Source organism: Schistocerca serialis, chromosome 3 (assembly GCF_023864345.2).
Source record: "Schistocerca serialis cubense isolate TAMUIC-IGC-003099 chromosome 3, iqSchSeri2.2, whole genome shotgun sequence".
Lineage (NCBI taxonomy): Eukaryota > Metazoa > Arthropoda > Insecta > Orthoptera > Acrididae > Schistocerca > Schistocerca serialis.
The window spans coordinates 513,990,212-514,003,195 of NC_064640.1; the positions used below are offsets into that span (position 1 = coordinate 513,990,212).

At 36.6% G+C, this 12,984-nt stretch overlaps 1 protein-coding gene across 1 annotated transcript in view; it reads right to left on the reverse strand.

The window, feature by feature from the left end:
- LOC126470393 (uncharacterized) overlaps positions 1 to 12,984 on the reverse strand; it is a 75,289-nt gene that overhangs the window by 43,914 nt on the left and 18,391 nt on the right. Inside the window, exon 2 of the mRNA XM_050098236.1 lies at positions 4,773 to 4,858. Coding sequence (XP_049954193.1) covers positions 4,773 to 4,858 — 86 coding nt within the window. The remainder of the gene's footprint in view (positions 1 to 4,772; positions 4,859 to 12,984) is intronic.

Sequence of the window (12,984 nt, forward strand, 5' to 3'; positions counted from 1 at the left end):
TCATTGTTAAACAATTCAATAAGACTTAAATTTTGTCATATACTCTCTCTCTTTCCTTATCATTGTCATAGAAAAGAATAGAATAGAATCTTTACTGTCACATTACATATACAGTCATTTGATTGAAACATTGGTGACTCATCAATGAATAATTCTATGCCTACCTAAGTATACCTAAAACAAAACACATTAAAATAATGCATATGGATGGTCCCAGAAGAATATTACAGCATAAAAAGATAATTACATGTTAGATTTCTTCCTTTTTCTTAAAATTTCAACAGTGGTTTGAAATCATTCTTTTAAAGTATTTTTCATGTTTATTTCTGTAGTTTATAAATATGGACATACTTCAAAGACCACATACTTTCATAAAAGTAGTATATATGTTTACATCTAGATATTTAGATACATGTATCACATGATACATAGTTTATAAGTATGGACACATATAAAAAGAACATATACCTCTTATTAAATGGGAACATAAGTATACACATAGAACATAATGTAGAAAAAACAGGAAAACAAAACAGATGTAATATCTCCTACCTGTCTTCCTTATTTATAAAATCATCCTCACTGTAGTAGCATTTGCTTTTTAAATATTTTTCAATGTTTTACAGGTGGATTCTAGCTTGCAGCCCTTCAGCTTTGAACGGATTTTATTTCTAAGCTTCAAAGCCATGTAATATGGAGTATTTTCAAATAATGTTAGTCTGTGGCAAGGTAACATAATCTTGTTTGTGCCTTGTTTCATAAGTATGTGTAAATGAATTTTCCTCAAGAAGATTTGGGTTCTTTAAGCCAAAGAGAAGTGTTTCATATATAAACGTGGAAGGAATTGTCAGTAAGTCAAGGCTTGCAAATAAAGATTTGCATGATTGTCTATTGTTTGTTCCAGTCATACCTCTGATAATTTTTTTCTGTAGCTTGAACATTCGAAGGAGGCTTCCTTTTTCAACCCCCAAAAAATTATGCCATATGTTACAACTTGCCATATGTTACAACTGATATAAAATATGCATGATACACAATTTTCCTAACAGGTAAGTCAATTACTTTATTCAGAACCCTCAATGTGTAAACAAAACTATTTAACTACTTCAGTAAGCAATCCACATGATCAGTCCGTGACAAGTTTCTGTTTATTGTCAATCCCAGAAATTTGACAGATTCTGCAGTTAGCAGTTCTCTGCCTTCATAACTTAAGTGTGTTACATATTCAACAGTTTGTTTGGTCTTGAAGTGCACGATTTGTATTTTTTGTTAAGTTTAGTTTCATAGCATTATTATTTATCCAGTTTTCTAGTTCTTGAAGAGTATGTTTTATTTTCTGTGCTAATTCTGCAGTGTTTGTACAGCAGACTACTGCTGTTGAGTCATCTGCATACAGATCTGTATCAGAAGTTACCTTACTTGGAATGTCATTTACATAATATAGAAATAGTAATGGGCCTAGTATGGATCCCTGGGATACACCTGCTTGTATTTCCTTCCAACCAGAGCAAACTTTCTCACCCTTATGTTGTATAACTACCCTCTGTTTCTTATTTTTGAGATACAACTTGAACCAATTCAAAGATTTTTCATGGAAGCCATAACAAGCTAATTTGAGGAGCAGCTGCTTATGGTTCACCATATGAAATGCCTTACTGAGGTCACAGAAGATAACGGATATGCTATTCTTGTTATCAAGGCATTTGCTTATTTAAGTGATTAGTTCATTAATAGCATGCACAGTGGTTTGACCCTTCCTAAATCCATACTGATTATTAAGAATAATGTTATGTTTTTTGTTATATTTTTCTAGTTGGTTACACACTACTCACTCAAATATTTTAGAAATAATTAGTTGTATTGATACTGGGTGAAAGTTTCCTATTTCTTCTTGTCTGCCCTTTCTGTGGGTGGGTCGAACTTCCCCATACTTCAGCCTATCCGGAAAGCAGCCCTCATCAAACGATTGATTTATTATGTGACTGTGTTGGGGTGCAACATCATCACATCCTGCTTCTCTTATTTTGTTGGGACTACATCTCAGCCCACAGATTTGAGATTTTGTAGAGATTTTATAATGTTAGCCACCTCATAGCAGGATACATGAGTGAATTTGAATTCTACTGATCTGTGTTGCATTATATTGGGACTTACATGTGGAGGAGGGAGTTTGTCAATTTTGTTCGAATTTATGGAAAACCGGTTGAATTCTTCACAAATATGTCCGAAGTTTGTAATCATTTCCCCATCTATTTCTAATTTATGATTAAAACATCTTGCTTTTTCTCCACCTATTTCACTCCTGACAATTTGCCACACAGCTTTTGATTTATTTGTGTCATCTGATGTCTATTTACTGTTTGCCATTTGTTTTGCCTTTTTAACTACTCTACCAAATATTCTTCTGTATTTGTTTACATAGCTGACAAACTTTGCACCATGGTTGTTCTTTGCTTGCATGTGGAATATCCTCTTTCTAATACTAGAGATCCTGTTGCCTTCAGTTATCCAAGAGGTCTTTTTACAGTTTTTGTCATGTGCTGTTATGAAGGGGAAGCATTCACTGAAAACACTCATGATACGAAAGCATTGTAGTTTGTGTTTACTGAGTACCAATTGCTGAAAGACCAGGATGTTTTATTTAGTCTTGAGACAAATGTATTCACATTGTGTTGGCTGTTGTTCCTGACTCGTTTCATTGTTACAGTTTTATCTAAATTTGGCAATGAGATAAAAAGGGCTGAATGGTCAGATATACCTAATTCTATGATGAACTTTTCTGAAACACCATAATTGATGCTGCTCACTATATTATCTATACATGTTGCAGAAGATGCTGTTATTCTAGTGTATTCCCTAAAGTTTTGGTGTTAAGCCATTTGTAGATAACATGTCCTGCAGAGAAATGGCAAACCTGTCATCAGCTCTTACGTTTATGTTAAAGTCAGCTCAAATTATGACCTTTTTACATAACTTTTCTACCTGCAATCTATACAACAAGGTTTCAAGTTTGTCTAAAAATGCAGATGTAGCAGAATAGTCAGGAATATATATATATACTAATAATTAATATGTCGTATTCCAAAAGTTCAATGCAGCAGCTTTCAAATAGTAGTTCCTCATTCAAGCAATTAAAGTCTGCCTGACTTCAAAGCTTAGTGGTTCTTCTACTAGAATGCACGATCCTCCAAAACCATTTTTCTATGAAAACTCACTGCTAAATTGTAACCTGAAAGAGAGTTTATCAAGTTTATATTTTCACTTTTAAGCCAGATATTTTACTGATCTTGAGTTCTCCAGAAATACTTCTAGTTCATACAATTTGTTCATCATTCCTACTGATAGACCACCTATGTTAAGATGCATTACAAAATTATTAAATTTCAAATCACACAGAGAATCATTTAATTGGTCATCAAATGTGGCATAGGCACAGATAGCCGTACAGTGAGTGTTGGCATTGACTTTATTTCAGTGCACAAACAGTTATTTGGCTACTCTGTTACAAACTTACTGTTCATACCAATGCTAACACCTGTTATGCCATTAATTAATCCTGTTGCTATTGCCCTGGATTTCCATTGGCTAAACTCTACTGGATCTAATATCAGCATAACATCTCTCCCTTCAGATCACTGAATTTCCCAACAACACTTGAACTTCTAATGCTTCATGCTCTAATTTATTGGACAGTAATCTTATTTATGATTCTCCTTATAATTCCCTCCTTAGCAATGCTTAGAGTTGACTCGAGAGTAATTTATTGCCAGGACTTCTTGGGAAGATGTTTTCATTGACAAAATACTTTAAATGGATGTATGTCATTTAGGCCCTAAATAAATTACTTATATATTTAGTTTCTATTGCTTTCTAGCATTCTTCAGTACTGTAAAATTAATCTTTACATAAACCTTCATTCAGATAGTCATCACAACCCATCATAGAAAAATGGTCTAATGATTATGGTATATTACACGTCTGTCATTTCCGAAGTGGAAAACATAAAGGTCAAACGAAAATACTTGAAAAATTGTGTCAAATGCCCATGCCCAGTCTAACACCATCATTGGAACTGCAACCAGATTCTTCAGACAGAACAAGCAAACAAGCCAATACACCATTCACGTAGAATGAGGTGCCACCAAGTTTTGCAGATGATTGAGAATAAGTCACTGGAGACCAATTTATGAACCATCATCTGTCTGCAGGACAGGGGTGCTCTTCCCTATGTTCAAGAGACATCAAGCTTCCAAAATAAGAGTCTAACAGCTCTACTTTTAGGGCAGGTGGTAGTAGAACTACCGAGCACATTGTATTAATGAAATCCCCATACTGATAAAACTGCTGGGGGGGTTACTTGATGAGATCACTGAGACCATTTTGGGCAACTGTATTATGAGTACAGATAGAGGAAGCATTTAATTATTCTGTGATCCATTTAATTATTCTGTGATTCACTTGTACTGATACAGCCACTGATGATTAGGACAAATGATGGGAAATGCTATTCATTATCTGCAAACATGGTAAAACATCTTTTAGATCCATCCAAACTGAGGTAATATTTTCTATGAGGGTAAAATGCAATTAGTATAGGGCGTCAGATACTTTTAAGTGTAAACATAAGCACAAGGATACAACCAGAACTAAAACACTCATCATGCATATTTTTCTGTTAATGACATTAAACATATTATGCCAAACCCATGCTAAAATTATTAGTAATAATTATTAGTAATTACTCTGCTGTAAGTTAATACACATTAACTGACCACATGATTTTTTGTTGCTACAGCCTCAGCTTCCTGTCCATCATTCTGAATGGGCGTCAGAGATCCTTGTTGTAGCAGCTCTGAATCTGCAACGTACACCATTTTTTGTTCAGTTATTGCAATTTACAACTTAGCACAACAGTTCAACTGTTCTATTGCTTTAAATGGAATGGTTGTCTGGGTTAGTCTATGGTATAGTGGTAAAGATTTAAGGATCCCAAATATTTCTGTAATATAAGTGTAACTTATACTATTCCTAATACAAGTGTGTTGATAATTTAATGGTGTCATATCTGTTGTGGATCATTTTGTACTTGAGTGCTGCAATGTCATAAAGGTGACTGAAAAACTTTGCAACCAGCTATAAATATTCGTGGTAAAATGTAGGCAAGTTCTCAAATGAGACCTAGTACAATGTCATTGGAGTAGTGGGCTCAGGGATGTTTTTCATGGGGTGCACAAGTCTACCTGTGTGAGAGAAAGCGAAAATTGTATGCAGACATCTTTCTCAGGAAGACATGTATGGTGTGAGAGTGGATACAGAAGGTGTTTCAAGTCATACAATGTCACTGTAACATACAGATTCTCAACTCTCGATATAGTATTTCATTAACAGCCCCCTCCCCCCAATTAATACATTTACATCAAAACACATATTGATGACATATTAGACATTATACACTTGACTCTGAATGGAATTCTCTTTATAATGTGAATGTTTTCCTAAAAACTGTAATTTGAAAATAAGAATTTCAGTTTTTCTAAGGGATTTAAATAGTGTCGTCATGTCAGTTTTGTCACTACTATTCACTTCTGAGCAAAGATAGAAAAAAAATACAAAGCAGTATAGGCAAACTGATGTAGACAAGACACTGCTATATATGTTAAAGAATAGGAAGACCGTAGATAACAGATGCAAGTAAATTTATGCTTTTTAACTGAATTGATGATACTAAAATATCTGTTGTTAATAAAATATTTATGGAGTAAAAATAAAATCACTCATGTAAGTTGGATAAGAAATGAAATGACTACATAACAAGAAATATTAAACAGTGGAAAGTCCGGGTTGGAATATCAACAATATTCAGAGGCCAGGTCACCCATCAAAGCAGCCATGTCAAATACCAGCTCTGCTGCAATCACTGTACAGCTTTCTATATTGATACGATTACCAAACAGCTGTCCACAAGGACGAATGGACACCGCCAACTTTGACCAAGAGCAAAATGGATCACCCTGTGCCACAACATGCAGCTGAACATAGTGTGCTTCATTATAGTGGCTACTTGACTACCCTGGCCATCTGGATGATAACCTCTACCACCAGCTTTTCTGAATTGTGCTAATGGGAGTTCTCTTTACTACACATTCTTCTCTCCCTAAATCATCCTGGCCTTGACAAACAGTAACCTACTTTCCCCACACCCTCCACCCCACAGTTTCTGGCCCCTCTGTCCTATCACTTCCTCCAAATTCACATACCCTCACCCTCACTGTGCACTGCTCTCAGCCAATGTACCCACTGGTGTTTCCCCCTTCCCTACTCCTCTCCTTTTCCACTCCCTGTCCCCCCTGCCCCACAGCCAACCAATTCCACACCTGGTAGCCTTGTCTTGCTGCCATCTAGTCGCTGTATGCTTCTCTGCCAGGGAACATTCACTCCCATCCCCCAACCCCAATTCCCTGCCACCCTTCCTTCTCCACCACCCCACTCCAGATTGCTGCTTCCAGTTGCATTATGGCCAGATTACTTGGAGATAGCAGTCATGTGTGCATGAGGTGTTCTTGCTTGTGTGAATGTGTGTGTGTGTGTGTGTGTGTGTGTGTGTGTGTGTGTGTGTGTGCGTGTGTGTGTATGTGTGTTTTCTTTCTGAAGAAGGGTTTGGCCAAAAGCTCATTGTATAATAGTCTTTTCATTTTGCTTGTCTGCAACTCTACAAGTCACCTTCATGACAAGAAATATTTTGTGGAAAGAAATAAAACCTCTTATAGATATGTGGTCAAAAGTATTGAAACATAGTCCAATCTACGTATTTAAGGATGCAGATCAAGGGGAAAAAGCTCCTTGTATACTTAGATTTGTGCCTTGATCCCCTTTCCTCACGGTAATAAGAACATAAGAGGAAATAATATTAACTGAGAATACAACAAGGTCAAGCTACTTGCACAACTGTCTATCACATGCAAAATGGATAAGCTCTATCTAATTTCTCAGTTATAACAACAAAAACAATCAATTACTGACAAATTTATTTAATTGGATAGGTAAAAAATCTACTCACCAAGTGGCGGCATAGCACACACATCCAAGACAGATGTAATTTGCAAGCTTTCAGAGCCAATGGCACCTGCTTCAGGCAGAAGGGTTGAAGGGGAAGGAGGGGGGGGGGGGGGGTGAAGGAGACTTACAGTTTGGTAAGTATCCCCTGACCAGTGGATCTAGGTGGCTTTCCTTAAATCTACCCCTTTTCCTAGACCTCTCCAGTCCTTTTCCATCACCCTTATTCCTACTCCGTCAACCCTTCTGCCTGAGGAAGGAGCCACTGGCTAAACCTCACCAATTACAACCATCTTTTATGTGTTTGTTCTGCTGCCACTTGGTGAGTAGATTTTCTATCTATCCACTTACATAATTTCTTAGTTATCTACATTCACAGTATGACTTTCTGAGAATAAAGACAAAGAGTAATAAATAGTTACTGTAAAGCCTGTAATGGGAAGACAAAGTGTAGTAAATTTTACACACTCATTACAACTTGCTTGTTCTTTATGTAACTGTTTGAAACACTTAGTCAAAAGGAAAGTGTCTTACTTTCTGTATTTTAAATATTGCTACTAAATGAATTACATGGTTGTATTGACCATCATTAAAATATCATTTAAATTTAATAGATACAGACAGTGTACCTTCTCCATGGCTATGACTACCATACTAATTTAAGTGAAAATAACATGTAGCAATTGCCGTACAGAAAACATTTATGTCATAGTCATAATGAACTGAACAATCAAAGGTAAATAATAATAATAGTAATAGTAATAGTAATAATAAAACACAGGCTATCTGTAGATATTATTCGGGATTGTCATGGGGACTTATTGACTGAATGGTCGAATCAGTGTGACAACAGGCACAATATTTTGGAAGCAATTAAATTGTTATCATGCGGAGCACTGATGGACTGATTATAATTATATACGAGAAAGATGCAGCCACCAAGAAGTCATCATTTCTTGTAGCAAAACTTGTCAAGTTCCTTCATGCTGCAGTGCATCTCCTCCTCGCAGAGTTTGCTTATCTGATTCTTCACTTTTTCCATACATACTATGAATGAGAAATTCTTTGACATTTGAGTGGATCGTCAGAGCATACATGTGTATTATTTTGATGAAAGCTGAGGTGTCATCCTCACACCAATGGATTGATTATTCTCAGTGATCTGTCTATCAGCACATCTGCTGATGACCTCTCAGTCTGATGTTAAAATGTTGTCCATGTTTGCAAAGAGAACGTGCCTATTAATTCAGAAGTTTTCATTCCTAATATATTTAGGGAAGAACTGAAAAACTGTTTTCTGATGTTAGTACTTGAAAAGCTACAAGTTACTGTAAAATCTATAATAACAATGGTAAGATGTACATATGGTGCTACAGCATTAATTTTTTGTGGCTAATGGGTACAAAAAGCTGCTGGAAACCTCTTCATTCAAGAATTTAACTTACGCTCCACAGAAAAATTCCCAACAGAGGTTACGCCTCTTGTAACACTGCCACAGATAGTCTTTTTTTCATACCAATTTTTTAGGTTACAAATAGCCTTTCTGATCATGACAGTCAAATTGTAGTTTCATAAACTGTTAATCAGGTATTAGTAATTCACTGTTTTCAAGTTTGTTATCCAAGAAATGACAAAGGATAGCACATCCAAATAAATAGAAATACCCTACAACTGGAACAATATTATATAATTGATGATAGTTTGAAGATAAAGCTGATAATCTCTTGAATATATTTTCCTAAAAGTTTGATGTCAGCTTTACCATTAGGGATGGTGAAAAAAAGGTCTACCACAAATTATATTAAAGAATGAATGTTCTATGATGTGCCACAAATGTACTAACTAAACTCAGGTATATTAATTAAACTGCAAGAGAGATTTTAAAATTTCATGATGTGTCATTAAATTGTCAAAACATGTACTGTGAATAAAAATATGACATGAAAAACAGTTAGTGAAAAATGTATTGAACATGAAATAATTGGAAATTTGTAGTAAGGTCTTATGGGACCAAACTGCTGAGGTCATTGGTCCCTAACCTAACACACTACTTAACCTGACTTAAACTAACTTATGCTAAGCATAACACACATACTCATGCCCAAGGGAGGACTCGGACCTCTGACGGGGGGAGCCGCGCGGACCGTGAAAGGGGCCTCAGACCACTCAGCTATTGAACATGATCCGTGACTTCAAAGTACATACAAAAAAGATGAATAGGGACAAAACTGGTAAAATTTCCTCTCATTCAGAGTTAGCAATTGGTTAAACACACATAACCTGTGTGTGAGACCAACTGTGGAAGGATGAGGGCTGTTGAAAAAGTATCTGACCTTATATTTTATTGTTGAAACCAGCAATGGCATTGGGACAAGCATGATTTCTATGTTTTTAGGCATACATAATGCACATACCTAACTTTTTCATGACTGCAGAAACAACCAGTCACTGACTAGCTGTTGAAAAGTGAACATGTGTGAGTTTTAGTCTAAAGATTTTGTGCTGTGGACAAAATGAAAGAAAACGTGGAACAAAATTATTGCATCAAATTTTGTTTTAACGCTTGGCAATTCTCAAGTTGAAACAATCTGCAAGATTTGATAAGTGTTTGGGAATAAAGCAATGGGTACTACAGAAACAAAGGTGTGGTACAACCACTTCAAATATGGGTACTTAGTAAAAAGTGAAGCACATTCAGGTAGGCCTTCAGCATCCCCAAATGATATTGTTATTGATCATTTAAGGACCCTGGTGATGCAGAACAGAGAACTCACTATTAGAGAACTTGCAGGCAAGGTTAAAATTACTATTGGATCCATTAACTCCATTTTAACAGAAAATTTGCACCTAAGGAAGATTTGAGCAAAATTTGTGCCAAAGATGCTAACAACTCAGCAGAAGCAACTTTGTTCTGGGCTCACACAGAATATGCTACATACTGTGAGCAGTAAGCCCAACTTTCTTAATGCAATGATCACTGGCGATGAGTCCGGGGTTTATAGGTATGGCTTAGAAATGAAGTTCCAGTTATTTCAATGGAAGAACCACCTGTGCATTGCTCACATAGAAATTGTGATGGCAGATTAGATTAATTACAGCATGCACAGAGACATTTAAACAATTGTTCTTCCTGTGCTCCATAGATGAATGGAATGGGAAGAAGTCCTAAGAACTGGTAAAATGTAATGCACCCTCTGCCAAGCATTTCACAGTGGTTTTCAGAGTGTAGCTGTAGCTATAAGATGCACCAGCCCACAGAAGGGCCAGCAATAAATGCCTGTTATTCAAACACAAAAGCCTTGTCTACACTGAGATCATCTGCACCAGCCACAGCCACACCACTGATATCGGGAACAGCACTCATGTCTGAAATTTTACCATATCAGCAAACTGACAATACTCAGATAATATAATGTCTGCAAGTCCCTTCTCAACAATCTGTCAGCATTGTCAAAGACATTTCCCCAAAAACGACCTACCGGCACCATCTCACCCACCCCAGAACACACACACATACAGATACACGCACACAACTAACAACATTGCTAATCAACGAACTCCATCCCAGCCACATCTCACACTCCTTTTGCAACACATCCCTTTCTCTTACCTTGATGTAAAATTGCATTTAGCTTGAAAATTATTTAGTTGGAAATCAAATTGTATCTTCCTAATTTAAACATAAGACAACTTACAGCCTGATCAAATCATGACTTTGAATTCCTCTAGTTGCCCAAACCCCTCACCATAATCTCTTATTATCCTGCTTCCATGTCTCTGACAACTCAAACCCTATTGTCACTTACCAAAAATGCCTGCCGTGATGCCAAAAGTACTAAGTGCTGGCAGCACTGTGATGGAGCTTAAGTGAGAGCTAAGCAATGCAACTCTGAGGTAGAGAATGCAATGTCTCTCGGCATCAGCAACAACTCAGGCCCTAAAATCTTTGTCTGCAATTTTTCTGGAGACTAATCACCATCAGATCAACTTGTTGCCAATAGAATCTTCAACTACCACTATAGACATTGTATTGAACTCTGCTAGTCACAAATCTACGCATAGTACTGGCAGGAATGTGTTACATGCTGGGCCAGTATATGGCTACTGCACGAATTGCTGCCACCAAGCTTGAGGGGGCCCTCCAATGATCCCTGTCAAAATCTGTCCTTACTTATCAAACAGCCTGGTTTTCTGCTAAAAGAAAAGAAATTTTGAATGTTAATAGGTTGCATTAATCCTAGTCCCACTGTCCAGAGCTCGTTCATTTTTTATTCTACTTTTTCTTAAACCAGACAGCTTTGATGAATACTGCAGCAATCATTATCCACATAAACTGATAACAATATAGATTTCCATTTGTCTCTTGGCTTGTCCAGAAAAGCAATAATTGTTTAATGTCACTGGCTGGCATGGTATGCCTTTTTACCTACAATGCTAGACAAATTGCAGGGTGTAGGTTAAGATGTACCTTCTCCCAGAGTGACAGCACTCAACCCTTGCCACTGTGTAGAATTTCCAATGCTAATCTGTGGGTTGGGCACATTTGAGTAAAGTGCTGTAATGTTTTTGGTGTCTTGGTTCAGCAATCCAGTAAGGCATCTAGTACAAACAGACTGTGCGCCTATGTCTGGTCCTGTCAGAGCCTGTGACTTGATTTATGCAAGAGTGTAGAATGGTTCGTAAATAATTTCAGGTACCATAAAAAGAAAACATTGGTGTATCATGCTAAAAGATCAGATGCAATAAATGAGTTCATTAAATACATTTTGAAACTGATCTGACAGTGTTTCTGTGAATATTCAGTGTCATGTGAAATAATTTAGTGTTACTAAAGCTTCATCAACTGATAATGCTGAAGAATCATATGTTTCATGCAAGCAAGAACTAGCGGTTGATGAAACTGTGGCATATAACTTGGGACAGTATTACTGCAGAAGAAGCTACAGCAGGCCAACATCACCTTGAAGAAAGAAAAGCAGCAAAGTGAAGTAACAGCCTTCAAGTTGTCAATGATCTTAGTGATCCAGGAACCTGGGTGGATAATGCAAATCGTAATTTTAGTATAGGAACTACTAAGGAAGGTTTGCAAACACATTAGTGAGAACAATATAAAACTTCCTGTTGATAGCAAGACGAGAAGATATTCCACTGTTTATCATTGCTTCCATTATCTTTCAAATGATGGAAAAGTTGAGGAAGCACAGCTTGTATATTCTTGAACAAAAAATTCTGTGTTTTGATTCTGTTGCCAGTTGTTCAGTTCTAGTGCTGCTTCTCTTGTAACAAATGGTTTAGCAGATTGGCAAAGCTCTCCAACCATGAACTGCCATGCAACCATAGTATTGGTAAGTGAACATGGAAAGAAGTTTCTCAGAGAATTAAAAATACAAAATTAATGGATGTGGCAACCCAAGATCAAACTGATCAGGAAGAAAAGAGGCGCAGATCAGTTTTGTTAAGGTTAATTTCCCAAAGTATGTTTCCTTGCCAAAAAGACATGTTCCTTTATGAAGTGACCATGAAACATAGTTTTTTATTTTATTTTATTCATTTATTTTCAGGCAAATGACACTACTGGAAATGATCTCACAGAATTGTTTCCTTGGATACTGCATAACCTTTGGATAATATTTGTGCATTGTTGAGGACAATCTTATGCCAATGGAAAAAATATGAAGGACAAGAAGAGTGGTACTCAAGCTCTTATCATCAAAGATAATCCGTGAGCTCATTATATCTCCTATCGTGCTCGTTGCTTGAACTTCACTGTCAGTGGTGAAGTTAAGCCATCTGCAATTGCACAACATTCTTTTAGTGTAGTTTAAAGATTGTTCTCATTATTTTCAGCCTCTGTGAAGCACTGGCACATGCGCAAGGTGGGAGGCTACAATTGAAAGTGTTCTTCTTGTGAGAGCTGAGCTTAATAATGTA